At 37.6% G+C, this 16,671-nt stretch overlaps 1 protein-coding gene across 1 annotated transcript in view; it reads left to right on the forward strand.

The window, feature by feature from the left end:
• Positions 1-15,380, forward strand: part of STX17 (syntaxin 17) — a 43,242-nt gene extending 27,862 nt beyond the window's left edge. Inside the window, exons 4-7 of the mRNA XM_069474479.1 lie at positions 4,032-4,147; positions 4,224-4,274; positions 11,542-11,628; positions 12,358-15,380. Of these exons, the coding sequence (XP_069330580.1) occupies positions 4,032-4,147; positions 4,224-4,274; positions 11,542-11,628; positions 12,358-12,597 (494 nt within the window). The 3' untranslated portion in view covers positions 12,598-15,380. The remainder of the gene's footprint in view (positions 1-4,031; positions 4,148-4,223; positions 4,275-11,541; positions 11,629-12,357) is intronic.
• Positions 15,381-16,671: the final 1,291 nt, after the last annotated feature.

Below are 16,671 nucleotides of genomic sequence, written 5' to 3' on the forward strand. Positions count from 1 at the left end.
ATGTGCTTACAGCTGTTTGTATGGGGGTGGAACTATCTGAAATGATTATGTAGTGTGAAACAATTATAATTTTGGACTTCTGTGGACAGGCTAAAGTTCTTCAGCCTTCTTTTCCTGTAGCTATAATCTGTCTTGGTGTTTTTTCCTCATCACATCCACAGCAGTTTGTAAAAGTTCAAAGTCAAAGGATGATCACTGCGGTAGTGATTTTTAATGTAAGCTGTAATAAATGAATTATGGAAGTTGTAGAAATTAAAAGATTTGCTTTCTTAATTGATAGTCATGCCTTGAATTGATCCGTGATGTTCAGAGTTGTAAATGTACAGCAGAGTTTCCTATGGAAGAGAACAGACTTCTTTGTTCTAAAACTCTATTTGAACTAAGATACATACGCAGTTTGGTTTCTAGTGAGACGTAAATGACTTAAACATGTCTTATTTTTTACTGAGGGAAATCTTTTATGTTTGTTTAAAATGTCAAACATTTCCCATCCCTTATTTTTTAGACAAAGAATTTATATATGGTAATCTCTCCTCATTTTGTTGTACACCCTCACATACTTCATTTGAATCCCCTTTGATAGTACATAGATTATGGCTTAAAAAATTTTTAGAGTGGTCATGGTTATAAAGTTCTACTTTACACTTGGTCTATTAATGGTAATAAAGTTATCTTTATTCATAATAATATTAAAGAAATTGAAGTATATTAAGGAATATTAAGTGGAAGAAAGGTCACAGAGTAATTTATTTGTCTTGGTTGACATAAAAATGAAAACATCTTTATGGTAATAACTTAGGGTATAGGGTAAACAACTATTTTAAACATTTGTAAAAATCATTGAGAGCTTTTAAAATGATGGATATTTGCCATAATGTTGTAATGTAAAACTTACTCTATATCTGATGGTTTTGTTCTTCAAGTTAAAGAAATATATTCAAATAATATTTATTTTTATTTGTTTATTTTTTTTAAGAGATGGTGTCTCACTCTGTTGCCCAGGCTGGAGTGCTGTGGTGCAGTGACACCTCACTGCAACCTTGAATTCCTGGATTCAAGCAATCCTCCTGCCTCAGCCTCCCAAGTAGCTAGGACTACAGGCACACACCACCATGGCCAGCTAATTTTTAGAATTTTTTGTATAGACAGGATTTTGCCATGTTGTTCGGGCTGGTCCTGAACTTCTGGCCTCAAGCAATCCTCCCATCTGGGCCTCCCAAAGTGCTGGGATTATAGGTGTGAGCCACCATGCCTAGCCAAGATTTAAAATTAAAAGAACAATATCAGTTCTGAAAGCCCTTCCTAAACAATTTGAACAAGTTTTTCCTTGAGAAGTAAAGTGTTCACAAACTTTGAAGGTAAAATACTAATACAGTTTTATAAAATACCATTCAGTTATAGGCTTGGTTGAGTGAGAGAGAATATGAATTTGGAGTTATGATGGCTTACTTTTAGGAAAAGATCAGGTGTCACATGTCACCATGTCATTTCCCTGCTTATAACCCTTCAGCAGCTCTCCATTGTTTGCCAGATAACGTCCAAAGTCTTTAACTGCTCTAAAAGGCCCCTCCTAACCATCTATATAATCTCTTACGCTTGCTAACTCTATGTCTTTTACTTTATGCTTTGGTAACACCAAAAGGATGATTTTAAGCTAGCTGCATTGTTTCCTCCTTGAGGGCCTTTGCTCATGCTGCCTTTTCTACCTAGAATTTATATTCCTCTCTTCTTTGCCTAGTAACATCAACTTTTCTAGAAAACCTTCCCATAAACTGCACACAATATCAAGTTGGATCAGATGCCACCAGCTTTGAACTCCTGTAAAATACTCTATATATCTGTTTATCTATATAGATAGATATCAAGGCACTCTCCCATTGTTTTATGATTGTCTCTTTGTATGTCTGCCTCTTCTAGATTATAAGTTTTTTGAGAGCAGATACTCTATATTGTTTACTTTTTCATCACTGGTACCTAATATAATACATAATGGGTGTTCAGAAAATGTAAGTGGTAGGTGTTTTGAGCTTGAAGTGAAGGGAAAAAAGTAGACCTTAAGATCTCGTCTTTCCATTTCAGCTGTCACTATCCTAAAATGGATCATCATTATTTTGCATTGGACATATTGGAAAGCCTCCCAACTGGTTTTTCACTCTCTAATTTTCTCACCTTTCAACTCCATCCTTGATTTCTAGATTGACATGATTTAAATTTCCTTTCTAAATCTAAAATATGTTTATAGCAGCTTCTTAATAATCTCTCTTTTAAACAGTAACATATTGATCTTATGAGAAAGACAAAATTCTTTAACATTAATAGTTCACAATGCCATGAATAATCTCAGTTTAGATTTCCAAACTCAATCTTTGCTTTTCTCCTTGTCATAGTCTATGTGTCAGCTATACTTAACATCCTATGCACACAGTTTTCCCTAACCTGAAAACTCTTTGCTTCTCCCTCTACCCCTGCCCCAGTTCACCTACATAGTAATTTCTGTTCATCCTCAGGCTTCAGTTTCAGAACTTTCTCTGACCACTTTCCCCTCTTCAAGTAAATACCTCTCTTCCATGCTCACATAGCACTCCATACTTACCAGTATCATAGTGCTTATCAGACTATACTGACTGAACTTGACTATTAATATGTTTGTGTCACATGGTAAACTCTGTTAGTAATAGCAGCAGTAGCAACTATTTATTACTTGTACTTTATATATAACCCAGATACTATGCAAAGTAACTATCACTTTATTTTACAAGTGAGAAAAATAAGCCAAAGAGATGAAATACTTTCCCAACTCAAAGAGCTAACAAATAGGCAAATCAGGACTCTAACCCAGGTCTTTCTGACTAGGCCTGTGCTTCTAACCACCACATTATGTTGCCTCCTTGGAACTGGTTTTACAGTTTACCATTGTGTCCCCAGCATCTTAGCACACTGATTAGCATATAGTAGGCATTTAATAAATGTCAGCTGAATGAATGAAGGATTGGTAAAACCAATATGAAGAAATAGGCCGGGCGCGGTGGCTCACGCCTGTAATCCTAGCACTCTGGGAGGCCGAGGCGGGTGGATTGCTCAAGGTCAGGAGTTCGAGACCAGCCTGAGCGAGACCCCGTCTCTACTAAAAATAGAAAGACATTATATGGACACCTAAAAATCTATATAGAAAAAATTAGCCGGGCATAGTAGCGCATGCCTGTAGTCCCAGCTACTCGGGAGGCTGAGGCAGTAGGATCGCTTGAGCCCAGGAGTTTGAGGTTGCTGTGAGCTAAGCTGATGCCACGGCACTCACTCTAGCCTGGGCAACAAAGTGAGACTCTGTCTCAACAAAAAAAAAAAAAAAAAAAAAAAAAAGAAATAAGAGACCTGAAGGTAGACTTTCAAGTGTAAATTCATCATCATAGCTGTGTTTAATGAGGCAAGTCCTACTGGATTGATGACTTCTTAAGATTCAGAAAAGAAGCAGAAGCAGCAGTGGAGGCATGGGTGAGAATAGTGACAATATGTACAAAAAGATACATATGGTAAGAGTGTGTGTTTGGTGACAATCTTATTGTTACCAATAGTGACTCATTTTCATTCAAAAAAACACATTGCTTCTCTACTTTCAACACCTTTTGTATCTGATATTTATTACTAGAATAGCCAAATAAAAGCTTAAGGATTTATCAATGAAAAGTGTTAAACCTATTTATACTGGATATCTTGTCACTGGACATTGGCTAAATAGAATAGTTTTCTTTTGAGTATTTCTTCCATATCTAGCCCTAGTTATTCCAATTTGATAGATAGTATTTGTAGCCATTTTTTAGATGACTTTGTAGATAAAGAAAAAATTGTATTAACTAACTTGAGGGAAAAGCTGCCCATAGATAAATAATTCTGCTTTTTATGGAATAGTCAATTTACTTTTAGCCTGAATTTAATTAGTAAGCATTTTACATTACAATTATTTTATGGAATTGACTTATGCTATCTCCTTTATAACAAAGCAGATAAACTCTAAACATGGGGCTATGTTCATCTAGGAACATTTCATACTACTGAAGCTGAAGCTAGTTCTCAGAGTCTGACTCAGATACATGCATTGCCTGAAATTCCTCGAGATCAAAATGCTGCAGAATCATGGGAAACCTTAGAAGCGGTATGTTAAAAATTATTTTATTTTTGGTAGGTATGAAACATAAAAATAAGTAACTTCTTCTCTTTCTCTTTTTAAGGACTTAATTGAACTTAACCAACTGGTCACTGATTTCTCTCTCCTAGTAAATGTGAGTATATACTTATTTTTGGCTCATAATTGTTAGATTATTAGAATGAGAGGCTTTTATCAATCACTAGGCTTTTGATTAGAATTTTAATAGAAGTTATAAATTTTAAGACTGGTATTGAGCCATGGATAGAAGTCTAACTTTCCTTAAATTCTAGGTCAATTCAATAAACATTTGTTGAGCACTTGTTATGTAAAAGGCACTGTGTTAGATGCTTGGCATTAGGGGTTTGACAAGGTTGGATATAGAAATAAATGAAGCCTGCTTCTGCCTTTGGGGATTCTACAGTGAGTGGTAATAGGCTTGGACCCAAAAAACTGAGCTTTCAAGTATGATGGCTAAATGCAAAAATAAGGTATTAAGGTATTATCAGCTCCAAGGAGAAGCATTTAATTCCAAGGAAGGGAGGCAGGGGTTGTGAGGTGAAAACATTAAGGATAGCTCAACAGAGGCAGGCAGCATTTGCATGTGCCTTGAAAAATGAGTAAATGTTCACAGATAGGATTAAGAGGGTGCATTTGAGAACAGCTGAACAAAGATATGGAATAGAGAAGTATGTGGCCCATTCCAGAACGACAAGTGCTACAGTATAACCAAAGTATGAGGTACCATGGACAGACAAATAAGGAGGGTGAGGGCCAGATTGTGATGGCATTGAATGCCATTCTAAAGAATTTGAACTTTACTTTGTAGTCATTAAGGAGCCAAAATAGATTTTTGAACAGGTTTGAGTCATATAATCCAGTCTGTGCTTTAGAAAGATCAGTACGGATGACACTGTTAACAGATTAGGGAGCAGAAAATAGATTTGGTGGGAAAGACAGAATAGATTTTCTATCATTATTTTTCTAAATTGTTCTTACTTTTCCTTCCCAGGAATTATAGGATAGTAGGGTATATGAGTATGTGTGTGGATAGACATGTATGTATGTATGTATGTGTGTCCACACAGTCACGAGCCTGTTTCTACTTACATATCTGTCTAGGTTTGTTCTTGATCAACCATGATTTTGGGTTTGTCCATCTTTGAGTTATGGTTTCCCTGAGATCTAGTTTTAAATTAGAAGTTCCTAGATCACACAGTCTAAGAATTGGAATGGGAAAGGACTTAAGAGGCCACCTAACCCGATCTCTCTATTCTTGCCCCAGCTTCTCACATAAATGGTCTTTTAGGCTCTTTTTGAACAATTACAAGAGACACTTGATACTTCAACCATTCCACTGGGAGGCTGTACCTTTTAGAAGTTCCTCCTTATGTAAACTCAGCCCTATAATGACTTCTCTTTGGTACTTTTGCCCTCTAGAGCCACGTACTGAATAAGTTTTGTCTTTTTTCCATATAAAAGTATTTCAAGGTTTTGAAACTGATAGCATCTTTCTTCACTCTATCCCATCCACCCTCCACTCTTAAGAATGCATGATTCTTTGTATTCCTCCTGCAATATGATTTCTAGGCTTTTAGTACTGGCTACTTATTCTGCTTATTTTCTAGTTTGTGGATATTTTCTTGAAATGTAATACCTAAAATTGTATGCAGTAAATTGTTTGAATTGTTTCTGATGCCCCTAAGTCAGAAGAAGCAAAATATTTGAAGTTGCTGGATTAGGTATCTGTACAATCTATTATATATTTGCATACAGAAGGGAATGATAGAACAAGAATCCCCAAATGTCTTTTGGTTTTAGGATCAAGATTTCTTCAGTTATTGTAATAATCTCTGAATCTAATGCAGTTTATTAAATCTATACATGTATGGTTACATAAATATATACATTTGCCAAAAGTCATCAATCTGTACACTTAAAATGTGTTTTAATGTTTGTAAATTATACCTCAATAAAGTTGATTTAAAAAAAATTAAACACGTACAAAGTTTTTCTCACTCAAGACAAATACATTTGCCTTCCAGTGGGGTAGGCACATGAAAAGAAAATTAAGGGATCGTGGCCACTTGATAGTTACATGTTTGATTAAGTTATGTAAGCAATTCTTAACCCCTAATCTAATGAAGATATGTGTAGGAAGATTCTGGCTACAGCCATAGCTTTATACAAATGTCCTATTTATTATAATCTGAGTAAGGACATGAGACAGAATGCTATTAGGCAAAAGCTCAAAGGAGAACCCCTGATTATTATTCCCAGAGTGACTGAGTTCTCATGACCACATGGCCAAGGACTTACAGAAGCTCCATTTAGGTACAGAATGACCTGGGAACATAACCAGAGTGACCACATCCTGTCATTATCATCACATGGACATGACAGTATCTAGGCAAATTAACCATGTATTTAAGGAGCACTTTCTATGTGCATAAGCACTGTGCTAAGCTCAATGAAGAATAGAAAATAGTATAAAAAAGAACCTATAAGATAGTGGTAAATGGTTGCACAACATTGTGAATATTCTTAATGCCACTAAATGGTACACTTAAAATGTTTAAAATGGTAAATTTATGTTATATGTATTTTACCACAATAAAAAGAACTTATAAAGTCATTGAGAGATCAAGGTATAGTTCAATAAATGTTAATAAATTAGTATCTACTAGGCACCTGCTCTATTTTTCTTCAAGCTTTATTGCTCAAATGCCCTCTCCTCTTTTGTAACTTTGTAACCAGCCTTATTTCTGGTCAAAAGAAATTTAAAGAACCCTGGGCCAGTGTTCAACAGCATCTCACCCTTGCTGCTGGTCCTGTTTTGACTTCTACCTTGTGCCTTATTCCCTATGGCTTTTGTCATCCAATTTTACTCTGGATGCATAAAAACAGGGTTGCAATGGATTAGATTAGATCCCTCTATGTATTACCTATGTGACCTTCAGGATGTTATTTGCCAACAATGAGCTTTTGGTGGGAGGGCTGAATGAGATAATGTCTGTTACTTCCCGTTCTCTTCCCTTCCACTGATCCCAGCTGCATTCCTATTTTTGTCTTTTTCTTTATTTGAGTCCCTCTTTGGCTTCTTGCATAAAATTCTACTTTTGCCACCGTCATTATTACCTTTAGGCATTTTAGTACTGGAGTTCCTTCAGTTCCTTTCCCACTGCTGAATCCTCTGTTGTCAACATCCTACTTATCTACTCTGCTCATTGCCTACTCTAGGCCAATACAATCCTTTACTCTGCCTATACATTATAGTGTTTGTAAGTTTGTTTCTGGGCTTTTCTCTGTATATGATTGCGTGTGATTAAGGAGTACATGTTCTATACCATAGGAGTTTAGAAGCAGGATAACTCAATTTTAATTGAATTGGTCAAGATCTAAGACTAGAAGTTAGCCTTAAAGGCTGGCTGGAATTTAGAAAGGAATAAGGGAAAATACCTGGAGTTTTGGCATTATCTTCTTAAGGAAACTCCTATCTTTCTAAGAACATTAAGAAAACTGCACAACTACTGTCAAAACTCTCCAAGGAAGAGCATTATTATTGATATAAATGGATTTGAAGATGAATTTGTTGAATGAATTACTATTACTTGATATAGAAGATGCTACAAGTGTCCATGAGAAGCATTCAAGGAGAACAACAATTCATTAGTTTTTAATTCATCTGCCCAAATTGCATTCTGCTTGATAAGTATTAACTTAGTAATAACTTAATAAATCACATTTCTTTTTTTAAGACAGGGTCTTACTCTGTCACCCAGGCTGGACTACAGTGGCCTGATCATAGCTCACTATAACCTTGAATTCCTGGCCTCAGGTGATCCTCCTGCCTCGGCCTCCCAAGTGGCTAGAACTTACAGGTGTATGACACCATGTCCTGCTAACTTTTAAATTTTTTGTAGGAATGGGATCTCGCTATGTTGCACAGGCTGGTCTCAAACTCCTGGCCTCAAGTGATCCTCCCACCTCAGCCTCCCTAAGTGCTGAGATTACAGGCATTAGCCACCATGCCCAGCAAAATCACATTTTCTTCAAAAACTTACATGCTCCTATAACTGCTTATCAAGATTTCAGTTATTTTCAGTTCAATAGGGGGACCTAATTCAATATTTCTTAAAATGTATAGACAGTCTTTTGAGAATTTTTTTCTTTAAAAAAGGGTCTATTCATTACTCTAGTTTGAGAAACACTGCACTGTCTCATAAATGGTTTAGCTCATTTTTAAAGGGGTGCTGAGAACATATATGGGGTGCCAAGAACATATATGGGGTGCCAAACTATAAAATGTCAGAGATTTTGAAGATTATCATATGTGGGGGGCTAGGCAGATGAAGACAAACATGAGCAAATCAGGGACAAAAGGGGAGGTTGGTAGATGGGATGAGCCTCCATTGTTGTTAGGAGCTTGGCTTCATAGCCGGGGGCAAGGTTGTATATGGATGGTTTGGCCCAACATAAAGAGTCAAGGACCCAGAGCAAGTGATAACCTGGGTCAGCTCTGAATGGAGTCCAGTGTGGCATTCTACTGTTAGTGATTAACAACTCTGTACACCAGTTTGCTGCTTGACCATAGTCTTTGTGGGTGTCATTGAGTCCTCCTTACTCAAGAAACAGAGTTTGAAGAGGAATCCAGCCATGCAAAATAAGGGGAAGAGGAAGGCAGATCTGCAAAACTGAGGGATGACTGTTGATCCTAGGATAGGGGCTGTCTGCTCTCTGCCTTATCCCCATGGCCCAGCCCCATATTTAAGCAACCTTCCTGACGTCAGTGAATAAGTACTCACAGACATGGGCTACTCCCCAGGGTGAGCTGGGCCTCATCTAGTGCCAGTGATTACAGTGATGGGGGGGCGGGGGGGGGCGGGGCGGTGGCGGGCATTTTAGGTCAAATAATCAGTGATCCCAGGATTGGTTTCTTCTTATGGCCTTTTCTCCAATTATTGCAAAGGATTTTTGTGGAAAAAAAATATTAAAATTATTTTAAAATTTCACTTTAACTTAAAAAAAGAGTCATAGAGCCATAAATTCAACCTTTTTAGGAAGTAGTATTAAAAAATATTTCCCTGAGGCCTTGAGATTATACTTGGGATATGTAAATGGAAATAATCCAGGCAGGCTCCTCCCTCTTTCTGGAATTATTTTTGGGCTGAGGGAAGGGAAACACATTGTCTATCTTTCCTTTACCCCTCAACTCACCAAGATATGAAGGTTGATGGTAGAGTTTCAAGCCTGTGATTTATCTGCTAGCATAGACTGTTTCAGGCAAGAGTAGAAAGTGTTAGGGGTATTCCAAATAGAAATGATAGAGTGTCAGAAATCCAGACAAGTTGGATGTTATATTAGTGTTGACACTTTTGCTTCTATGGGTCAGAAAAAGAAAGCTGAATTAAAGAAGTTTTACTGTCTAAGGAAAATAAAAATTGAATGAATGAATGAATGAATGCTAGGAAAGATCTAATGTTTTAGTGTCCTAGAATTTCCAAGCATCATAGGGAAAAGTTTAATATATTTTTTGATAGAAAGCTGAGAGTTAACCCTTTCTTGGGGATATCAGGATGAGTTGTTTTATTTTTCCCCTCATACTGTGTTGACATCTCATTTTAGCCTCATTTCAACTCTATGAACATATAAGTATCATTATCCCCATTTGACAAATGTGAATACTGACACCCAGAGAACTTGAGTAATTTGTTCAAGGGCACATTGTGGCCGTGCTAGGATTTGAACACAGAATATCTGACCAAAGGTTGTGCCCTTAATCTTATCATATATAATAGTGGTTCTTGTGAGAATTATGTACTCGCAGTATCATTATCATCTGAAAATTATTAGGAATGCAAATTCTAAAGCTTCACCTCAGGCCTACTGACTTAGAAGCTGGAAGCTGGAGGTGGGGCCCAGCAATTGTGTTTTAAGCAGCTCTCAGGTGATTGGCTCCCTCCAAAGCGAGCCTCGCATGCTCGAGTTTGAGAACCATTATTGTACTTGTCTCTGACAAAGACACTCAAAGGAAAAGTGACAAGGGAGGTTTTTAGGGATTGTCTTAGGAGATGTCAAGATAGTGATGGAAAATATTAGAATGAAAAGATACCACAAAAGGCCTAACAATGAAAAGGTACATATTTGGTATATGAGATGGGAAGGAATGTCTATATGCTAATACGAAACCACTGTGGGGAAAAAATCAGCTGTGTTGTTTGGGCTTCATGTTCCCACATGAAATGATAGTTGGAATTAGAAGAGTGTTATTTATGTCTGCCTCGATATAAATGAGTAGGCTAATTACATAAGGGCAATCAAATACTTCAGTATTAAAGTTGAATTATATCACACTCATTGTAGAAGGTGGCATTTATCTGGGATCAAAAAGAGATTCTCCTCTTTTTTCTGAAAATTAAAAAAACAAAACTAAAGTAGTATACATAATGATTGTGATGGTTATTTACATGGGTTTATACATTTGTTAAAACTCATGGTACCATACTGTTAAAATGAATACATATTATTGTATATAAATTCTATCTAAAGTTTACTTAAAAATGAGAGTGTGTTCCTGTGGCAAGTAATGAGTTCTTTGAGCAGAGGGTTAGTAACTGCTTGTCAGAAATGTCATAGTGGGGCTTCACACATCAGAGAGAATTGCACCTGATGACCTCAACATTCCTTCTACTCAGAGATTCTGAGTCACAGTTTCTGTTGTGCCAGCACAGGTGTTGCCATATTACATAGAAAGCTCTATTAATATATTTGACCTGAAACATTTTAACTTGTCATGACTTTAAAATGTATTAAAATACACAGGTATAAAACACAGAACCGTAAATTCATTCACTGCTCCCTACCATATATCACAAGTGGAAAGATTTTCATAATAGATCAAACCATATTGTAGTCTTATTCCTAAAATGTAACAATTTATATTTATTGGATCAAGGGCATTTTACTCCTAAGGTAAATTTGACTATTTTAAACTGAATCTTCAAAGAAGATAAGTTAGAGGGGTGGGGTTTTTGGTTTGATTTTGTTTTTGTTTTTTTCCACCAAACCCAACATGATGTGTAAATGCTTATTTAGATTTTTTTCTCCTGGAAAGTAGATTCATTTGGAGAATAACATGTTTGTACGTTTGAATGAATTTTAGTGTGAGATGCTTTTTGCTATAAAGTTGCCACCCTTTTATTACCTAATAATTAAGTCCCCCCTTTTTTTCATGAAAGTGAATTTGTCCTTTCGACCTGGTTTATCAGATGCTATTAATGAACCACTATTAAGATGGCAAGGCTGCAATACCCGGGGCCCTGATTATAGGAATTAAAATAGTGTGTGTTGGCTCCCTGCCGCTCCCCAGCAGGCACGCTCACTCATAATTCCTTTGCATCTAGTCTCAGCAGGAGAAGATTGACAGCATTGCAGACCATGTCAACAGTGCTGCTGTGAATGTTGAAGAGGGAACCAAAAACTTGGGGAAGGTAAGATTCTGCTCCTGCTGACAAATCAATGGTACTCTGGCTCGCAGGAATCTCTAGTATTAACCCGATTGATCTGCTCTCTTCAATGTTGAGGGAACCAGCAATTAAGGAAATAAGGAAGAAATGACACATAGGTAGTGCAAGAAATCAATGATCGTAATATTCTACTCCAAGATTCATTCTATCAGGAGAGAAATTTCCTCAAAGAGAGAATAGGCTATAGCCCACTATAAGGCATTTGGTGTGACAAGGGAATATTTGCAGAGGTTCAGAGAGGAATGAGAGAGAGTTGCAAGAATCCAGTGAGGGCAAAAGTGTAAGTATGCGACAGCACACATGGAGTGGGACCATCTATTTTCCATAGGATGTTGCTTTTAACCCCAGGCACAAAGCACAGAATAATCTCTGTGCAACATAAAAGCTTTGGGGGGATCTGTGGCTGCTGAAACTGTTTAAACCAGCTAGATAGTTAGTGGATTGATTGTTTTGCAAGTAAAATCAATTTGTAGCAGTCCACTCTTCGTAGCTCAGTTCTCTAAGTTCTGAGATCTGGAGCAATTGCAGTACCTGTGGAATACCTTCTCTCCCCCCCACCAAGTACAATCTCTAGGGTTAATTATGTACCAAGAGTTAAAGAGGCATTGCCAGGAGTAATGAGAGGAAAATGCACATCACCACAGGCAGATATTCTCAACTCAATTTCTAAATTGAATTTTTTTTTTTTTACAGGCTGCAAAATACAAGCTGGCAGCTCTGCCTGTGGCAGGTGCACTCATCGGAGGAGCGGTGGGGGGTCCTATTGGCCTCCTTGCAGGCTTCAAAGTGGCAGGAATTGCAGCTGCACTTGGTGGTGGGGTTTTGGGCTTCACAGGTGGAAAATTGATACAAAGAAGGAAACAGAAAATGATGGAGAAGCTCACTTCCAGCTGTCCAGATCTTCCCAGCCAAACTGACAAAAAATGTAGTTAAAAACCAAACTTTGGTATTATTGGTGCCAACATGTCTATTCTAATGAGGACCTTTGCTGCTGTTGGACACTCAGTCAGCTTTTGGAACACAAGTATATCAAGAGAGTGGCTGTAAATGCTCAAGTGGGATTGAACTGTGATAAGTGGATATATTTTGTTGTTTGCTGGAGTGTTAATGGAGATGTTAGAGATTGAGGATCCTGGGCTGAAGGTGTATAATGTCTGTCAGGCAAAGTTTGAACACTGCCAAGGAGCAAATTTTCTGCCTGAAAATGTGAGAATTGAACCTATGACTCAGATAAGGTCTTGAGATGTGTAGAAGTGTTGGATTATGGTGGAATAGTTGCTTCCACAACCCTGAATTAGAGACTTTAAGGTGTATTTATAGATTATTTGGGCCTGTTAGCAAGGAAAAGAATGGGAGTTCAGGAGCCTTTGTTATCAGATAGGGAAATGAGAACCCAGTAAGAAGCACAGGTGAACTGCATAATGGAGTCCATTAGGTGAACCCTGTTGCAATTTGATTCAACTATATTTTCTGGTGAAAGAAATTAATAGTATAAGAAAATGGAAAGAGAGGCCCAACTTCTCTTTCAAATATCTTCATTTGTGACAGTAGCTTCTTTTCTGAACTCTTCATCTGCCTCTCTTTAAATAAAGAACACAGAATTTCAAGTGGTAGGAGACTTACTAAGCCAGTCACCAAGCTTGCTCTGTCAACCTGTTTCCTGACACCTCAAAGATCTAGTGTCCTTTGCTGTACCTCCCTTGTAATTTTGAAAAGTTTTTTGGTTTGTGGGTGAACTCTATCCGTATGTAATAAGGACTTTTCTCATAGTCTTTTTTGTCTTATCTCCCATCTCTGTTCATCCCTTCCTGTAACCTCTAGGTAAGAAAAGAAAGAAAAAGAATATTTCCAGATATTTCCAGATATTTCCAACATTGTTAGAGTTTGAGCTCAAATGGGGTTGGGGGCAAGACAGGAGACCATTTCCTGGGGCATCTTTGAATTTTGAGGGGCAATATATCTGCCGCACGGCGGGTCTCTGACCCGGAGTCTTCTTTTCAGCTGGTCTTTGGGGGAGCTAAGAACTGGCTATCTACCTCACTTTTGTTACTACCATCCTTCTTCCCAGGATCTTTATCTCCTGTGCTTCCTTTTGCTTTTCACAGCTGCTACTTCTTCCCAAGAATAGCATTTATACTTACCTTTTCTAATGTTCTAGATGGTGGTGGATGAAGGCCCGTGCCCAGACTCAGACCCAGTGAACAGTTTGTGGTGCAAATCCCAACATTTAACACTGACAGCAAGCCTGGTCCAGCCCAACCCCACGTCTATCTCAAATTGCAAAAAGGCTTTAAATTTAGGAAAAAGAAATTAAGAATACAGGCAGCCTCCTCCTGTACCTCAACTCTTTTGAAATAGGAAGGAACCACTTTTTGCCTTACTCTTTACTCCTTTCTGAGGACAGCAATTGGCACCTGCACCCCAGAAGGTGTAAACTGTCTCTGTCAGGAGCCAGCGTTCATCAGGGGGTTGAATGGTTTATCACTTAGCTTCTGTCTTTCTGAGTTTACTTTTAATAACTTTTATTGATTGCTACCTTTCACTTCTGTGTCGAATCTAAAGAGACTTTTCTCTTTCATACTTTTTGAATCTTGCCAATGAATTCCAATGAGACAAAGCACCATTTATCATTAAATAACTAGGGAGTACCAAATATTACTATCTGCTGACCTATGTCTTTAATATAATACCAAGGAGGAAATACTTTGAATAGGTGTCAGATTCTGAAACAGTATCTCATATTGGATATTTGTAAAGTTGGGATAATTACTTTTGAATTGTGTCTTTTTTTCCATTTTCTGGTCCTTGCTGTCCCTTTAACACAGGGTGTTCAAACCTGAATGAGGATCAGAACTCAGGTGCCTACCTAAAACAAGATTCCTAAACCTGAGTTCCAGGGTGATTCTGATATAGATAGTCCTGCCTTGTCAGCTAAAAATAAGTTTAAGATACCAAGATTCATCATTTAATTCCGTAACTTCCAGTATTTTACCCTTCTCCATTACTGCATATTACCCCACTCTGCCAACCCCAAATTGGCTACCCTTTCAGCCCACCATCTTAGCTGCAGCACTGGGGACTCATTATAATGTAAGGCTGGTCTACAGAAGGACCTGAAGGAGAGGGAGGCTTGTACTTGAAGCTCATATTTTTGAGGACTTCTCATATTTTACTAAGCCAGTGTGGAACACCAGTGTGTGTATGTACTCTTACAAACCTTTGACTCTTACTGCCCATCAGGATTGGAATATTAACTTTAGCATTCTTCACATTTAGGCAAGTTACAGTCCTTTTGAAAAGTTTTATAACTTGGCTGGGCACCGTGGCTCGTGCCCATAATCCTAGCACTCTGGGCAGCTGAGGCAAGAGGATCGCTTGAGCTCAGAAGTTCGAGATCAGCCTGAGCAAGAACAAGACCCCCGTCTCTACAAAAAATAGAAAAATTAGCCAGACGTGGTGTCGTGTGCCTGTAGTCCCAGCTACTTGGGAGACTGAGGCAGGAGGATCACTTGAGTCCAGGAGTTTGAGGTTGCAGTGAGCTAGGATGACAGCAGTGCACTCTAGCCAGGGAGACAGAGCAAAACACTGTCTCCAAAAAAAAAAAAAGTTTTATAACTTGAGATTATTTAGAAATTGTGTCTCTTTTCCCATAATAGAACCTAATAGCCAACTTTTTTATAGAAATTGCTAGAAGTGTTTAATCAACTCTAAATGAAATATAGTGTTTATAAAGTATAAATTAGTCAGTATGACACAGAAACCAATCTTAAAATTAAATTTAATGTCCTGCAGTATCAGATCAAATTTATCTTCTGATTCATGTCTTATTTTTGCTGTAAGAAGTTAGAAGGAAAATGAATGTTGATTAAGGTCTTAAAATTTATAGGGGCTCATTTGGATGAAGGCAGCACTCCTAAGAAATTTTTTGATATAATAATCAGAATTTCTCTGTAGAGCAGAGACTTTGAAGCTTTTTGGCTATAACCCACAGTAAAAAATACATTCATATCAAACCTCAGTATGCATAATGAAACAATACATACCATTACGTGCAGTGCATTCTGATTTTTTTTTTCGTTTTTTTTTTTTCAGTTCTTAAAATATGCCAGTTGCAAAACCCACTAAATTGATTTAATAATCTGCCAATGGGTTGTGACCCTTAGTTTGAAAAACCTACCCTCACAGAGGATCTGATATTTAGTAGATACCTTCTGTTTGCCAGGTACTTCATCCAGCATTTTATAAGGAAACTGAGCCTCAGTGGAATTAAATAATTTGAGGGGGTTATTCAGCTACAAAGGGGTGAAGCCAGGATGTTAACTAGGTCTGTTGAGCTACAAAAAGTATTCTGTTACTCTCATGCTGTGCTACCTCTCTACATAAAATTAAGATGGGTCATCTGTTCCGCTTTGCCCAAACAGGCTTTGAAACTACATGTGCCACTCATTTGGCACTTTTTTTTAAGACCTCTGATTCCTCACCAAGTGTCCAGCAGCCTCCACATTGTTAATGGTGGCTGATGCAGAAGTGCATAGTGCTGAATTTGGTCCTTAGACTATAAAATTAAAAGTGTTTCAATCCCACCCACACATCCTACATATGTTCTCATATTCATTGGTTATAACCATGGTTTAAACAATGCTTTTAATATAATTTAAAAATAAACTTTAATGCTTTTTAAGACAAATTTATCATATAGAATCAAATTATTATTATCCTTTAAAATGATACCCTTGGGAAGCCACGTACTTACTGTAGTGATGCTAGTATCACTTAGACCATTTTTAAAACTTTTCTTTTGGAATTGCCCCCAAAGACATTTTGCAAACCACATAAGAAAAGCCATCTCCATTTTTATTAGTCTACTATCCTCCCTTGTCCTATGACATCTCCTCGTCTTCCCTCCTTAGTTCTGCTTTTCTTCTGCTGGCTTAAAAGGAGTATGCTGGTGCTTCCTAGAACTGGCCAGAGTTCCTGGAACAAAAACTTTGAGGTTAAACTGAAACT

The sequence above is a fragment of the Eulemur rufifrons genome, chromosome 7, assembly GCF_041146395.1.
Source record: "Eulemur rufifrons isolate Redbay chromosome 7, OSU_ERuf_1, whole genome shotgun sequence".
In the NCBI taxonomy this organism is placed as follows: Eukaryota; Metazoa; Chordata; class Mammalia; order Primates; family Lemuridae; genus Eulemur; species Eulemur rufifrons.